The sequence below is a fragment of the Tasmannia lanceolata genome, unplaced genomic scaffold (assembly GCF_043159265.1).
Source record: "Tasmannia lanceolata isolate RefF3 unplaced genomic scaffold, GAP_Taslan_0.1 ptg000002l, whole genome shotgun sequence".
Taxonomy (NCBI): Eukaryota; Viridiplantae; Streptophyta; class Magnoliopsida; order Canellales; family Winteraceae; genus Tasmannia; species Tasmannia lanceolata.
Genome location: NW_027518679.1, coordinates 21214439 through 21232168, shown reverse-complemented (window position 1 = coordinate 21232168; position 17730 = coordinate 21214439). Strand labels below are relative to the sequence as shown.

Sequence of the window (17730 nt, the reverse complement as noted above, 5' to 3'; positions counted from 1 at the left end):
GGATCCAAAGCATTCATTTGGAAGGTCCTTCAATGGATAGGGTGTGTACCAAAAATCAGTCCTATAGGATCATCCTAATCCAATCAAAGGTGGAGGGGGAAATGGGCAGACACTGTGTGTCCATGTTTCTGCCCATTTTTTCCCTCCACAAATGGCAGGGTTAGGATGATCCTATAGGGCTGATTTTTTGTACACACCCTATCCATGGAAGGGTCTTCCAAATGAATGCTTTGGATCCCTCAAAAAATGTTGCCCCCTGTGGACCCCGATCCCAAGGAAGCTGGCGGGATACGAGATCCACGTCAATCATCTGAGATCTCCACACGTAAAGGAGAGCTGTACCTAGGAACTCTCGAAACGAGTGTCTCTCACAGCATGAGTGGCGATGTATGTGAGATACCTCTTGATTCGGGGACAAGCCCGAAATCCGAGACGTACCTATTATAACTCAGAGTCGTCATCCAAGGAAGTAGGCCATGAATCCCATACTATACTCTGTCGCAACAGATAACCAGAGTTACAAAAGTCAGGGCCTGATGACGAATGGGGAAGGTGTTAGGTTCCCCCAATTCGCCCAAGTGTAAACACCCGGTCTCTTATGCCATTTATTTATTAATTTCGAATAATTTTGAGCGAAAATCATGTGAAATGGGAACGGATGTTCTTAAGAAGACGTTTACCTAAGCATGCATGTCTCTGGGAGGGATAAGAAAAGAAAAGACACAAGTCTTAAGAAGAGTTGATATCAGTGTCATCTGTCATTGGAATGAACACTAGAATCCAACGTCTCTTAGAGAAGCGTAAAAGACTAATGTTTATCCAATGTAAGACAACCCTGCTACCTATCTCCATACATCATGTCTAATATCCACGCCTAAAGAGAGTCAATACCAGTTTCATCTATTATCAGAATGAACACTAGAATTCACCGTCTTTCAGAAAGAGGCAGAGAAAACTATTGTCGATCTCATAATGGATAACCCTGTTACCAATCTCCATCAATCATATCTAATCCTAACACAATGCATCTAAGAAAGCGATAAACATACACATGCACATCTATATCTAAAAAGACGACGAATCTGCACAGTGAGCAAACGTTAGTAGATGATAGCAAAAGTAATAATCAGCAATAATAAAGGGTTACATCTATGCATGTGATCAAGAGACAGATAAATGCTACAGCTAAGCATATGAGCAAGCAATAGACTAAATAAAATAGAAATACAAATGCTACAGCTAAGCATGTGAATCATCTAAAGAAAGCAATCATTCAAGCATACAAACAAGTATCAGACCACAGACTCTTATGACTCTAAGACAATGAAACCCTAAGACTCTAATGTGATACTTGACTTGGACCAGGATGGCCATCCCGGTTGCTACGTATCCCGGCCTCGGGAAGAATCAGAGTCAACATAGTTCGGTGGCCTATTCTAAGCTACGATGCCTAACCATCTAGAACCGCTACCTAGAATCGATCAACTAGACTCGATTAGTTTTTAAAACTTCTTGTGCGATTGCTTATGTTCAAGCGAATTGTAATTCTTAGGACTCCCTATATGCCTTAACTAATGCAAGTTAGCCCTAAACTAATGCAGGTGAGCCCTACATCCTATGTGTAACTAGGATGTATGTCCTAAGGAAAACAATGGGCTAACTAAGTGCATCATGATCTAGCAATTGGCTCGACTAAGTGTCTAACCGACCACGGCTCGAGGCCTCCTAACTCTAGGGACACTCACACGAAACATGCAAAGCATCATCATACCAGGATAGACACCTAAATCTAAGACACCCCAAACATCTAGGACAAACTCCTAACTCTAGGGGAAGATCTTTTCGAAAATCGGGTGTAAAAAATTTATTGAAGAATTTTTGTGTTTTTGAATGATTTGAACATGTTTATTTTGAAAGGTTTGACTGAACTTGGGATAAGAATCCAAAGCTGCCTACTTACCTCGTGGAAGATGATCAAGCCAACGTAGTTCGGAAACAGACTCTCCTAATGACTCATGACTTTTGAGAATATTTTTGATTTCTGTTGTTTTTGAATTTTCATGTTTTCAAATGTTTTTGTTGTTTTTTACTCAAGATGACAGATTCCCCACATATCTGTACATATTAGCTATGTGAGGGTAAAAAGATGTATGAATGTTCAAAATTATTTGCAAAATCTATGGCATTAACACATTGCTGGTAATTTTGAATCTTACGTCTTGCTCATCATTTGCAATTGTATGTATTCAAAGATTTGTCTTATTAGATGTGATGAAAAATTGCACCGAAATACTATTTCTTGAAAGGTTGCTAGCAATAATACGTAAAGAAAGAAGCTAGCAATAATAATCATTACTTAGTAAAGTTTCGGAGAGGAATTACAGACAACAGGTATCTGGATATGACAATTACGGAAAAATCTACAAAGAAGAGATATCAAAATATGACAATTACAAAAAAACTACTTTGCCTTATTAATTTTTGGAAGATATTACGAATTCCGCACACCTTTAAAAATATTTATAAATTCCGGGCACCTCAGAGGAACAACAGATTATGGAAACCTTTATAGATTGGAGGGCTAGGATCAGCCTATGGAAATGATTTTATGGGCACAACCTATTGATGTGTTCCATCACATGGACGGTTTAGATCAACCTATGATGTGGTCCGTACAGTTCTTTGTCGGCCTGTGCATCGCACAGTTTGTTATAACGCCTCCCATTCGTGGGTCTCGTTAGGTCCTGCTAAAGCACACCAATGGGAGGCGATATAACAACTTAAGCGCACCAAAAAAATAGTGCGCTTAAGCACACCAACACTTTTCTCATATATATATATATATATATATATATACTAAAATTGGTGAATTAGTGAGAGATGATATTTTCACCCCAGTGCAGTATTAGCCCACTTAAAACGTAAACAGTAGGCAACTTTAATGCTTTTTGGACATCAAATCACGTTATCAAGGGGCGAATGCCTACTGGAGAGGGGTGAAAATATCATCACCGAACAAGAGAAAGAGGTAAAATGGCAGAGGGGAGCAGTATACGACTGTACGGTGATAAGGTGGTCAGCTATCAGTTGGGTGGGTCCACACATGCAACATGCAGTCTGACTTACTCATCACAATTGTGCGCTCTCTCTCTCTCTCTCTCTCTCTCTCCAATCTTTGTATTTTAACACGAAAGATCCCTCTTCCTTTTGGAACCTTCCCATAAAAATTTAAAAAAAAAAAAATTCTTTTCAAATTTCTCAAAATTACGTAGCTATATATTCTCTCTCATCCTTTTACTAGACAAGGTAAAAAGTTGATATCCACCTCCCTAAATTGATTGGCACACCAATATCTTTATTTGAGACAAGCCCACTTGATGTTATCTCGAGGGGTGTACGGTTGTATCTTCCAAAACAAGGGACGATTTTTCATTGGATGTTTTAAATGGTGAGCGGGCTCCATTTGTGAGTCTGCTGCTAAAAGATAAAGCTGTCTAAACATTCCTTAAAAGGTGGAGGGCAACATCTGATCGTGGAATCCTTATATCCATTCGTTTTAGATTTTTAGGGTTTAGAATGTGGGTGCCTTTTCTTCATTTTTGGCTTGCCCCCCCTCTCTCTCTCTCTCTCTCCAAAAGCTAATCATTTAGCCTTTACCCTCTATTCTTTGTTTTTTAAATGTCTCCTTTAATTTCTAATTATAGCTCCCTTTCTTATTTTTTTAATCCTTGAACTGGCTTAGTGTTGGGTTATTGAAAGCTGCATGCAAAAATAAAGTTGGACGGGATCCATACCAGATCAAGGCTAGCATTCACTCAACCCTAACCTAACCCAACCCAACTTGAGCCCCAGGTTGAGGATGGTCAACCCTGACCCAACCCGACTCTAAATCTCTCAACCATGACCCAACTTATCTAACCCGAAATAGGGTTGGGTTGGGTTCGGGTTCACCTAGGGCCAAACAGAAAAATACAATAACCTAAAGAAAATCAAGATAAAATTAGACGACGAAGGTCGGGTTCGGGTCAGGTTGCCAAGACCTCAACCCTAACCCAATCCAAAATAAAATCGGGTTGGCTTTTCCAGCCCTAATCCAACCCAACCAAACCCGATTACCAAAATCGGGTTGAACCCGTCTGGTTCGAGTTGAGCCCGACCCAAGTTGCACTCATAGACACTATGCACGTGTAAAACGCAATGGCTTTACTTAGGATGAAGGTCAGAGTGAGGGCGATAGGTCAAATTTGAGATGAATTAGATGGGAAAAAACAGCTACATTTGGCCAAGGTGCTGATACAGGATGACATGATTGATGCAAACAATGGGTCCCATCGCCTAAATTAGTCAAAATAGTGCATGATATTGGGTCTAGACATGTTCACCGGCACCGGTTATTTCGGCGCATGTCTGTGCATGACACACGGGTGGCCATATCATTTACCCAATAAGTTTCAAATGAATATCATTTCACCCAAAGATTCAGGGATATGAGAATCCCCCTTTTTCATATCAGTGTGTGTGTGTGAGAGAGAGAAAGAGAGGGTCAGATTTAAAATGATTTACTTTACTCGAGAGAAATTGATTTTTAGTTAAAATGATTTTCTTCACAAGAGAAATTATTATTTTTTATTTATGTAAATTCTTGAATGATAGACACAGGGGCGCCCTTGCACAAACAGCCTTAAAAGAGCCCTCGATTGGATCCACGTCATTAACTGGATACACGTCATTAACTGCATAAACAGCAGTAATGATGTGGATCCAATCAAGGGCCCTTTTCCAGCTGTTTATGCAAGGGTGCCCTTGCATCTATCAATCCTAGTAATTGACCTAATTAACTAATTAAGCTAACCATTTATCAAAACATTGAGTTTTAGGCCATGTTTGTCAACCAAGAAAATTATTCCATGAACTATTTGTGGGACGGCCCACTATAAAAAATGACCCGGGAAGGAGGGAGGGGATAGAATTGATGAGGCACAAGTGGAGAGAGCGCGCATACACAGTGCATGAGAAATCGCTTAAAAACAAAGAAAATAAGGACATGTTTGGCTACCATGAATTTGTTTTCATGATAAATGGGTTTCTCCAATTGGAGATGAGTGTGAAGTCGCTGAAAATCAGTAAACCAAATCCAGGAAACTAGTGTCTCTGGCGATTAGATGTCGCTAGAAGTCAGGAAACAAAACACTCTACTCAAAATCGGATCAACCTTTTCCCGATTTTAGCCACATCTAAATCGCAGGTGACACTAGTTTTCTGGATTTGGTTTCCTGATTTTTAGCGACTTCACCCTTACTTGCAATTGGAGAACCTGATTTATCATGAAAATAAATTCATGGTAGCCAAATGTGCCCTAATATTATACTTCTAATTGGCTTTCTTCCTTGCTTGCAGGGGCTTTTCATGCTCCATTCATTCCCATCCTCTCATGTATATCCCTCGATCTCCGTCCATCTCACAACTGGCCCTACTAATATTCCATGGAATATTCTTATGATTGCCAAACATGCCCTTTCAACTCTAGAAAATACTCACCAAAGGTTGATAGGAGTTTACTAGGTTCGTGAAGGGAACTTAGATAATTTATCATATAGTGAGTATAAAACAGTTGAGTTGGGGATCTTAATACATGCCTTCTCCCTGTACAGATGTTGTCACAACTTTAATGAAAATTTATAAATAACAACAGAGCTTGCTTTCATTGAAGTAGCATAGGTTACAAGTTGACTGTGATTACCAAATATGCCATCATAGCAAATACCAAATATGCCATCATAGCAAATATTCTCTCAATCAGAAAGGACCACAGCATTCTTGTCTGAAAATTATTCAGATCTAGTCTATCCTATCATGTGAATTTTGCTCATCCAATACTCGAGTTTGCTTAGAGTAATAACTAACTATAATGTGACTTTTAAGGACATGTCACGGTTTTGGGTCCCGGAAACAGCCTCTCAGCAGAGCAGGGGTAAGGCTGCCTACATCTAGCCCCGACCCCGCAATGGCGGAAGCCTCGTGCACTGGTCCACCCTTGGAAATAATGAAAAAATATTCCATGAAATATTAGTGGGGCCATTTTCAACAAATGAGCTGAGAGGGGGAGGCTTGAGAGAGTGGGAGTGAGGGGAGCATGAAAATAACTGATAAACTGGAAAAAATAGCCTAATTTGAGGCAGTGTATTTTTTTTTTCACTGCTTTTTAGGTTTTTTTTCATGCCCTCTCCACTCCTGCCTTCTCAAGTCTCTCCCCCTCCCTCCTTAGTTCCTCTTTCACAATTGGGCCAAAAATAAGTCCACACTCATCCATCCACACTCATGTACATAATGTGGTCGATCAAGATCACTAGAAGTCCACAATGAGGAGATAAATATGGAAACATATATTTACTTAGAAAATCTCAGAGCTGGAGAAAAGTCGCATATCCTTTAATAGGTTTTTCTAAGGACATGCTAGGACGAGTTGCAAATCAGCTTGCATGTCTATATCTGGCCTTCTCTTTCTCTTTATAAAACAGTGTTTTCTAGGGTAATTAAAACCGGATATACTGAATTTAATTTACCTGTAATTATCAAAATTTGTGAAAGACTGTTCAGCCATAAAATATTTCATTTTGAAATGTTGTAAAATAATCCATCCACAAATTTGTTTTTTGTAGGAAAACTCGGATTTAACCTCCGACCTCCATTGAGGTTGAGGATCATTCCCTGTAACGGTCCTGAGTGGGGGGCCACCTAGTTATGGTACTATGTGGGACCCAGCCTGGTATGAGACGTGTTTAAAGGGCCTTGCCTAACAAGTTCCATCAGCTCTAGAGCTTTCGACGTATTTATAAGGTACATAACATTTGGTATCAGAGCAATCATGTTCCGTATTTGAGTCATGGAAGGGGCGACCTGTGGGAAGCGCTACCTCAAAAAAAATGCCAGAGTGAAAGCCGTCACAGAGTGGGCCACCGAGGACGGGGGATTCAAAAGCGTGGTGGGATGTTATTATCCTGAGTGGAGCCTAGGTATGGGACTAGCTAGGTTGGACCCAGCCTGGTATAGACATGTTTAAAGGAGCCTGCCTAACATGTTCCATCAGCTATAGAGTTTTGGCGTATTCGTAAGGTACCTAACATTCCCATAGACAATAAACATGAAATTTGTTATCTAATCAATTAAAATCTAAGCAAAATTCAGTCAAGAGAATATAAGAAAAAGAAGGAAAAGCTTGTCAGTTTGGTCTACTAATCCAAGTCATAAAACAACAACCCATCAATTTTCATTGACCCCACCACCCTGTCCAGAAAAACTTGGACACAAATCATACCGAAAAAGACAAGAGAATTGATTGTTAATTTTCTTTTTAGATGTGGATAATACATGGTGAGATGGTTAGAATTGACCAACCCACGTCCAAAGAGAATCGAGCCACTTGGTCTGCTATATTTGTGAACATACACACAAATCGTTGTACTAAGGAGAACCGCAGTTACTTGTTGCATCGATACCCACAAATGTAGAGGAAACACAGCCTAGTCACGCCAACATGGCAACCAAATCCACCATTTCATGGTCATATGGTCACCTCCAAAGCACTCCACACGCAAACAAACCCCTCACTCCTTCCTTTCCTTCTTACCCATCCATGTCATTGTCACCCACATCATTCTATATCCTTATCACTACTCCTTGCTTAATTATAGTATTAATAACTAGGTTGGTACATAGTCTCCTTGTTATTATTATAATTAAGTACTGCGTGTTATTGACTACTTAGGACATATTTGACTACCATGAAAAAGAAAACTATGGAATTTTATGTTTATTGAGAGTGAGAGTAGTAGAGGGCTGAAAATCAGCCTGCCTCTCTCTCTGCGTGGATAAACATAATATTCCATGGTTTTTGTTTTCAATTGCCAAATGCTCTTTTTTTTTTTTTGAAGAGATGCCAAATGCTCTTAGTCAAGCATGTTTTGCAATCAAGAAAAAATATTCTATGGGTATGTATATCAATCATGAAAAAATATAATAGTCACAATTATTAATTCATTCAAATTATTAGTGGAACTTCATGGGCATGTTTGGCAATCACGAAAAACTATTCCTTAGAATAAGTTTTCATGGCTCCGGGAAATAAAGGGTGTGAATATATTTTGCTAGTTTTTATTGTGAGCCAAAAAAAAAATAGAGTACATTATAAGGAATTAATTGATCAGTTGGATAGAGAACTTATCTGGTGGCCGACCGTGAATATAAAGCTTGGAGAGAGAGAAAAACTCTCTCCCTTAGATTTTAAATCCAAGAGAAAGCCCTGTTTTGACTTTTCCTTGGTTCAAAAACCAAGGAAGAAAGTTTTGTCTCCTTCCGCCCTTTACGTTCTCACGGGGTCGGCCATCATATAATTTCTCCAGTTGGATATTCGGGAGCCAAAAACTCATTAATTTAAAGATATTTCATATGAATTTTTTGGTTTATTAGTCTTACATATGCAACTAGTCTATATCCCTGGACTAAAGCAAGTCTAGAGAGTCTAGGTTGAGGACAGTGGCAATCCTACCCTAACAAGTCGCTTGCTAACCAAGCCATATTGGCAAGCTCCTCCAGTTAGATTCTGATTCTTAACTTATTATTAGCTAAGCACTAAGAAGCTATTGGCCATATGCTTAACACATGCAAGTCTGACTATGTTTTCAATCAATCTGGTTCACCTAGCTATGGCCCTATCTAATCATACGTAGACCTTGCTCAGAACAGAACTTGGTTCACCTCTCTAATTAGGTATGTTAGTGTATTGTTTCTGCTCTTCTCGTAAAGAAAGGTGATCCTCCACCCAATAGAGCCTAGCCTGAGAGACGAGTTATCAAGTGTGAACCGAAATGGTCACGTGAGTTGAATTTTGATGAACCTGGTTTCGTTTTCAACAATTTATGGAACAATGAACTCTCTACTTTCTTTACTTGAGTTTTTTATTTATTTATGGTGTAAGCCCGTGTAGTCCACTATGTTTCAAAATGTATTGTTCGGTGACACCATAGGATGATCCAAACCATCCATTTGATGGGTCACAATGTAAATAGGTTGTGCCCCAAAAATCATTTCCATAGGATTGCGATCTATATAGGTTTCCATATACAGTTCCGGAGGGCTAGGATCATCCTATGGAAATGATATTTTGGGAACAACCTATTTACTTTGTGGCCCATCAACCGGACGATTTGGATCATCTGATTAGAAGCCGTACTGTACTTTTGAAGAATACTAAGATTATACCAGCTTACACCATATAAAATCTCTCTTTACTACATTACACCTGGTTTAAATTTTTGGTTTTTAGAGTGAAGAAAGGAATACGTTATTACCGCTCTTCCTATACTATTTTTTCACAGATGGAATGGTTTAGAACAAAAGTAACCTTATGGATTATTAAAATAGGGAAAATTACCAATGGGGTACATCAAAATATAAGAATTGCCAACAGGGGACACAATTTTGAAAAATTGTTAAAGATGGTTGATAACTCCCTTTTGAGAGTTTAATAACCTCATTTAGAGGGTTGATAACCCCATTTTAGAGATTGGTAGCGCCATTTCGTCCCTCTCTAACAATTTTTCAAAAGTGTGTCCCCCGTTGGCAATTCTCGTATTTTGATGTCCCCCATTGGGAATTTCTCCTTAAAATAGTGAGGGTATCCCAATATTGATACAGTTGCCAATATTAGAAAGGCTCGAGGATGATGTCGGATCTTGATTACAAGGATTTGAATTTTTATTTTTATTTTAATGGAACAGAATTTGACTTTTTATTTTTACTAAAAATGAATTTTCTATCAGAATTCTTTGGTAATTATTTCAGAGATATGCTTTTCAGAGGTAGTCTATTTGGTCAGACACAGCTGTTGAAAAACAGTTGAGAGTCATCAGACTGGTCTTACACAGTGGGGGGGCCCGGACACTGGTCTCATTGTACAGAGCCAACTGAGTGGGGATAATTATTCTCGGATAAGCTGTTTCTGTGATTGGCTATTCTGTTTGGATAAGTCTATCTTGAAGTTATCTTGTCAGCAATTTATCAATTTTCTATAGATAATATTTTACCCAAAAAGATAGTAAATGTAAGCGGAGAAAAACTTAACTCCCCGCTTCTTCTTCTTCTTCTTCTTCTTCCGAGTTGCAGCGATAGTCGTAGGAAGTGGTGAAGATGAAAAAACAAAAAAAAATTGAGAAGAAGAATAGGACATTTTGGTCCTTTTCTTCGTACTACTTCACTCTTCGGTGCAAACAATATATAATTCAAAAATATAATGCAATTTCTTCATAAATTACCCTTTACAATGATATCTCACTAAATTAGCTAAATTGTGCACACACAAAAACCCTTGAAAAAATTTTCTTCAAGAAATATTTTTCTTACAATCCAAACTAGGCCTAAATAAATAGACTAAGCCAAAGTGAGCCAAGATTCTCGACATCATCGGACATAACTTGTTTTTTTTGGGTCTATAGTCACCCTGACACCAGCCAAAAGACCCCTAAAAAGTAATCTTTTTATATCTCAGAATAGCTAGGCAATGAAACACTTAGACACTCACGAGACATCCCACATAATCTTAGTATGTATAATTGAGACCACTGATCTTGGAGAACATCATGAGGCAACCCACCGCCCATGCCGAAAGGATATCTCATGAGTGAGATAAAGGACTCCAAAATCAATGCTATATAGCTTTTCTAGTTGAAACACTAGGCCAGGTTTCATAGATCAATTTCATAGTTCAAGGGACAAGAATAATCTAATTATATAAGTAGCATTCTTATAATGGACTGATATAGGCACCCATAAAATCAGAAACTGAGGCATGAGAGGATTTCAGGTGTCCAATGTGTAAGAAAGTAAAAGTAAATCAAATAAGACAAACTCAGGTAGAAATGCCTTAAATACAAAGGTGTTAGATATAAAATTCCTTATCTTTTAACTCATTACCAAGTTCTATTTGGAAAACTACAATTTGCAAGCATATTATGAAAAGAAAAAAAAAAAAACTATACATTGTTGCCAAATTTAAAAAAAAAAATTCCTAACAAATTAACTTTAAGTGGGTAATAGATATTATTATCCTTTCTTCTTCGTGCTCATTTTATTTTATTTTTTTACTTTGCACAAGAGGTAGAAGAAGAAAATAGAATAAACACATAAAAGAATTCTAATGTATGTATTCTATTAAGAACAAACATGATGTATTACCCTATTAAGAGACATGCATTACCTAATTAGGAAAACAAGGTAATGTATGTATTCTATCAGTGTAATTTATATCTCCTATCTAGGGAATGTATCTGGGTCTGTTCAATTCTTTTCCCTGGTGCTGTTTTCCCTGAAAAACAGCCTTTTTTTTCCCTGACAAGACCTTGACAAGACAAAATTTTTGTGTTCACTTCTTTTCCAGGGAAAAATATTATCAGATGTGGAATTTCTTATTTAAAAGCTGAAAATGACTTTTTCCCTGTTACTCGAGATTTGGTTTCCGATTAAATATATCGGAAAGAGGCTTTCCAAGGAAAGAAAGGAGATCTGAAACCTTTTCCTTGACAGTTTCCCTGGATTCCTTTTCCTTCTGCCACGTCACCTAGAAAGGAAAGGAAAACGAAAACGAAATCCTTTCCTTCCTTTCCTTTCCAGGGAAAAGAAGTGAACAGAGCCTAAGTAGAAGGTTCCATAAGGAAATTAATAAGTGCTGCATGGAACTTTTAGTTCATCATTGAAGATTCCCCTAACAGGATAGATGAATTACTCTAGGATGCATGCATTATTATAGGATATCAAGAGGGTGTTGTATGTTTCCTATGAAGATAATGTTCATTTTTTATGATTTTTTTTCTCTTTTTGTTCTTGATCTTCAAACTTTTTAGGGATTTTTCTTCTTTTTTTCGTCCTTTTGTCCATCTTCTTCTTATTTCTTCTATCTTCTTCTTATTTCTTCTTTTTAATAAACTTGTTATGATTTTTATAATTTTTTTTATTTTTATTCCTCTTATTTTATTTCTTCATACCCGATTTCTAGTATTCTTTTAAAAAAAAAATTCTTGTTTTTCTCCTCCTCATCCTACTCATATACCTAGAATTGAGAAGAAGAAGATGACAAAAGGGTATCAAAGTATTTTTTTTTTTTTTCTACACCAAGAGTTGGTGCTTTCTTTAGAAATTTGACACAAAGTTTCTTTTCAAATTTTTTGTTTTTTCTTATATCTACTCCCCTAGGAAAGAAAATTTGATGCATGCATGAGGATGCAAACAAATTAAGGGTATTTTAGCAAATTTTCAGAGGAACAAAACCCATCAAACCATTCTGGCATCTATCATTCACTCCTTTTTATTTACACTATTTCAATATTTTCAATGTGGTGTAGAAAATTGTTGAACATATTAATAAAGATATTTGTAACAAAAGACAAAAACGTGTACATGGCCATCCTTGTCCCCTTCAACCGCAAATTTTGAAGAAAAGAAAAGTTGGTGGAAAATCATGTTAGTCATAACTCATTAGTGAGCATGGAATTTTGACTCAAAAATTTTCTTAGCTCGTGATGAGAGCGAATCGAGATGGGTATCTTAGTGGGCCAATCTTTCAACATGCAACCCTGACTATGAATCCCAATAAGATTCTTTTGTCCTCTTACTTTCAACCATAGGAAATGGCTTTGGGCCAAATTGCCCAGAAAATCCCTATTATATGTAGCTATGAGAGAGTAAGAATGTGTCATTCATTCAACGAAATATATGATTTTGTGACAGGAAATGATATATTCACCCCCTTTTTCTTCACCTGGCCAACCAGTAGTCATAATACACTGGAGGGGCTGGCCTGGAGAAGAAAAGTGGCCCAATATATCACTTCCCTTTTGCAACTTCTGTTTTGTGGGACCCAATAGTTTCACATCGGGTCACATATAGTAGATATGGTAGGTCTCCATAGGCCTACATACATGGTCTTGGTCTCATGCCATATGGCTGCACACCATTTGGATAATCAAAGGCCATGTTTTTTTCTTAAATGGCTCTTCAAAGGCCATGTTTGGCAACCATGAATTTTTTTTTTTTAAGTGGAATATTAGCTTACCCAATGTTGAGAGAGGAGTAGCTGAAAAACAAGGAAAACAAAGGGTAGAGTTTTTGCTTCCCCTATTTTCAGCCACTTCTCACCCTCTCCTAACTGAAGCTGGAAAACAAGGAAAAAGAAAACTCTATTCTGGTAGAGTTTTTCCTTTTCCTATTTTCAGCCTCTTCTCACCCCCTCCTAACTCATGCCTTCTAAATTCTCTCCCTCTCCCACCCTCCTTGCCACTCCCAACATTTGATAATCCAATATTCCATGGGAAAAAACTTTCATGGCTGCCAAACATGGCCTAACTGAGGACACCAAAACCAAAATTTTCTAATCTTTGATGAGCTACTCAACCGAATAGAGTACTCTCTGTGCTACCTGTGCTACCTTGTAAAATTGCAGGTGCATTTAAAGACACTAGAGCCACAAAACCTGGTATGCATTTAAATAAGGCACATAGTTTCTGTTAGCAACAGCATGCACACACAAAATAGAATTGCTATAGCACAAACCTCTAGAGTTGGCTTGCCAGAGAAAACAACAAACTTCCTGACCCTTTTTTTAAGAAATAAAATCATAAACGTACACAAAGATATTGATGTTAAACAACTTCGTGGAATTCCTATGTTTCACACCACCAAACAACGTTGAAAAAGATACCCTCATACATAAGAACAAAGAAGCCACATGAAATTCTATGGCTGATAGGCTAGTGAGTAATTTAGACAAAAGTCTTCATTTTGTATTCAAACGGTGGCAGATTGTATTCAAGAAAGGGAAGATTGAGATAGTCAACCCAGAGTCCAATAAGAAAGAACAAAAAGAAGGCAAAAAGACGACAAGAGAAGCAATACAATCGACAGAAAATTAACTCAAGGGGAGGGGGAAGAGAAAACCAAACATCTCCATCCCCAATCTCCCAACCCTAGCTAGACTAACAGCCTCCTTATTGGCGGATCTTCTGATACGATTGAATAAGATCTATGTTGCATGGATTCTTTGCCACCCTCTGCCGAATCCGTGTCGACACGTCTCCGCATCCGAAGCGAATAACGGTTCTCTCGTCGGATTGATTGATTGATCGGAACGACTCTTGTCTGATACCACTTGTCACGGTGCTAAGTCCTTCAAGCCCAACAAACCGCGGTACCCTGCTCAAAGAAAGACTAATAGAAGGGGCTTCCTCCTCTTGGTCCCTGAAAAAGGAACCCTCTGTGATTGCTTTCTTTTGCGCATAAAGATATGGATAGGGATGTGCCGATTCAGATGCAGCGGTTTTTTCATTCGTCGGGGAACTCTTGCTAATCGGAAATGGATTCACATGGCACACCCGGATTCTTGTCGTAGTCGTGTCCAGCACGAATCCTGTTTTTTGGGCGAGTCCGATTCATCGTTATCTCTTTTGAAATGCGAATCACGTATATTTTCCCTTTAAACGTATTTTCTTCTTAACTTTTTTTCTTATATGAAAGCACAACCCGAACTCTTTTAATAAAAACCCTAGTGCATCGACCCTCGAACATCGACCCCCTTCCTCCAATACAAAACTCGCCTCACCTTCTACCCTCAATTTTTTCATGAATATATATAAGGAAATGGTTTGTGTGTAGCTGCACAAACCATAGTGGGGCCCACATTTTTGGGGGATCCAAAGCATTCATTTGGAAGGTCCTTCCATGGATAGGGTGTGTACCAAAAATCAGCCCTATAGCATCATCCTAACCCAATCAAAGTTGAGGGGAAAATGAACAGACACTGTTTCTGACCATTTTTTCCCTCCACAAATGGCAGGGTTAGGATGATCCTAAAGGGTTGATTTTTGGCACACCCCCAATCCATGGAAGGGCCTTCCAAATGAATGCTTTGGATCCCCCCCAAAAATGTTCCCCCCCCCAATAGTTTGTGCAGCCATGCACAGATAGCTTATCTGTGCAACTGCACACAAACCATTTCCTCTCTCTCTCTCTCTCTCTCTCTCTCTCTCTCTCTCTCTCTCTCTCTCTCTTTATATATATATATATATATATATATATATATATATATATATATATATATATATGTGTGTGTGTGTGTGTGTGTGTGTGTGTGTGTGTGTGAGAGAGAGAGAGAGAGAGAGAGAGAGAGAGAGAAAAGGGTTTCTGCGCTCGAGCACAGAAACAGGGAGGGCACATTTTTTGTGGGAACCAAAGCATTCATTCGATGGGCCCTTTCAAGGATAGAGTGTCCACCAAAAATCAGCTCCATTGGATCCCCTGAGGGTGTCCATTCGTGGGGCCAAAAAATGGGCAGATAGTGGACAAACAGTATCTGTCCATTTTTGGCCCCACAAATGGACACCCTGTGGTGATCCAATGGAGCTGATTTTTGGTAGGCACCCCATCCATGATGGACCTTCCAAATGAATGCTTCGGATCAAGCCACACCCCCCCCCGTTTCTGTGCTCGAGTGCAGGTAAACTCCCTTCCTCCAATACAAAACTCGCCTCAACCCTCTACCTCAATTTTTTCATGAATATATATATATATATATATATATATATATTTATTATTTTTATTTATTTAAAAATTACCGAATCTGAATCCTACTTTTGGGGGTTTGCCGAATCCGACACCTCGAATCCATGTCGGATCTCGACACGCGAATCCGAATCCATGCAATACTGAATAAGATTAACGACCCTTCCACTATATCCTGAATCTCAACGAAAAAGTGAGCAAATCTCTAGGGAGGACGAGAGAGCCTCTAAGCCACCGAATAACATTGAGGGAGTCTCCCTCCACCATCACCCATCCAAAAGAACCCTATCCAACATTTCTAAGCCATGGTGCACAGCACGAACCTCCGTCTAACCGTTATCTAAGACCCCAATAGGCCTAGAAAAGGCTCAAATGACCTCTCCTCTAGAATCCCTAGGGACACCACGAATTCCTGCTGATCCAGGGTTACCCATGCTAGAGCTGTCAAATTTCAGTTTTAGCATGCCATCAGGAGGGAGGACCCAAGATTGCACTATAGGGAAGCGGTGCTCACCGCTAGAACAAGCTTCCTTCCAACCCTCCCATAGATCGAAGGCCGACAACAACCGAAAAGAGGCAAGGCACTTTACCCAAGCAATAGTTAGAGCTATTACTTTGATGAAAAGAAAATGGGAAGACTTGGCCACACCATCAAACACTATAATTTCTAAGAACTAATTGAATTGTATAACACACTTTCCTCTGAACCCAATACTGAATATCTAAGAACTAGTTGAATTTTATATAAGTGGGGGATCACTTGACGAAATTACAAATAAAATAAAGCTATAATACAGGAAAATGCAAGTAAAGCATCAACTAACTTTTAAGTCTCTGTTAAAACTCTTAGATGTGGGCATTACAACATAAATAACTTTATTTTTGTCTCACAAACTCAGTCATCCTGCACTTCTCATACATTTTCCCCCTCAATCAAATTTCAAAAGGCTTCTGTGAAGAGAAAAGGTTGCTTCTAGATTCACCTGAATCTGTGCTCAAATGGGGGGTGGGAAGTAAAGTTTTGAGGGAGGATAAAATAAAATTTAAGCTGGTACATAACTTGCTAGCAATATTACTTTAGGCCCTTTCCCAGGAATGCAGGAGATACCTCCAACATCCTTAATAGCAGAACACTCCTTTCAAAAAAAACAGCAGAACACTCGACATATTTAATCCATGTTACCAGAAACTACAAAAAGACAACAAGAGAAGAGAAAATCTAGTCAGGGTGCAAAAAAGAAATTTGTAAAGAAAAAGAGAGAGATGAGGAAAACATGCCTTACAGAAGTAAAACGATTTTGTAAAACAGAAGTGGGCGATGAGGAAAAACTGCCCGCGGAAAGTATATTAATCATCAAGGTAGTAATAAGACCCGGCAGATTTCTGTTCCCTGTCTTTCGTGGAGTCCAATTTGTTAATCCGTGGCCTATAATTAGTTGGGTCACGCCGAAATGTAATATCCAGATGCTGCATACAGTGGCAGAAATTTATTCAGGAGCCCATCAACAATCCAAACACATACAGGTAAAGATGAGTAATGTATCAAAGCAAACAAAATAACACACTAGAGGTAGACTAGTAAAATGGATCAAGTATCGAGGGAATCAAAATATCAAATTAATGAACTATGGAATCAAATTAATTAACTGTGTTATAAAAAAATTTGTAGCATATATCAAATTAGAGATATCATTCACAAAAAAAGAGAAAAAGAAAAAAATCAAAACATGGATAAGGTCTTACAGATAGGAACAAGTTCATTCCAGTCAACAAGGACTGTGGAGCGTTGGCTGTGCAATCTATGGACGGTTTCCCCTCATAGACAATCACTCTGTCTGCCAGGTAAGTTGCCATTATAAAGTCATGTTCAACAACAAAAGCAGTCTTCTTCGCATGAAGGATAAACCTCTTAATGACCTTTGCAGCAACTATACGCTGCTCTGAATCAAGATAAGCACTTGGTTCATCTATCAGATAAATGTCAGCTGGCTGCAATATCCACCAAAACACACACACCAACATAAAATTACCAAGGGTGCTCAAACTACAACAAAAGCCAAAGCATTTGGAACAAGAAAACAAGAAATACATTCCAAACAATTCAGAATTTAGGCTTCCAGGAATGAT

At 38.5% G+C, this 17730-nt stretch overlaps 1 protein-coding gene across 4 annotated transcripts in view; it reads right to left on the bottom strand.

Annotated features, from left to right (window-relative positions):
* Positions 1–16405: 16405 nt before the first annotated feature.
* Positions 16406–17730, bottom strand: part of LOC143886816 (ABC transporter E family member 2) — a 29131-nt gene continuing 27806 nt past the window's right edge. For 3 of the 4 annotated variants that reach the window (XM_077390990.1, XM_077391142.1, XM_077391112.1), the window contains exons 11-13: positions 17347–17592; positions 16882–17070; positions 16406–16792 (exon numbers count right to left, since the gene is read on the bottom strand). In XM_077390990.1, coding sequence (XP_077247105.1) covers positions 16951–17070; positions 17347–17592 — 366 coding nt within the window. In that variant the 3' untranslated portion in view covers positions 16406–16792; positions 16882–16950. The remainder of the gene's footprint in view (positions 16793–16881; positions 17071–17346; positions 17593–17730) is intronic. The other variant, XM_077391063.1, reaches the window with a different exon arrangement.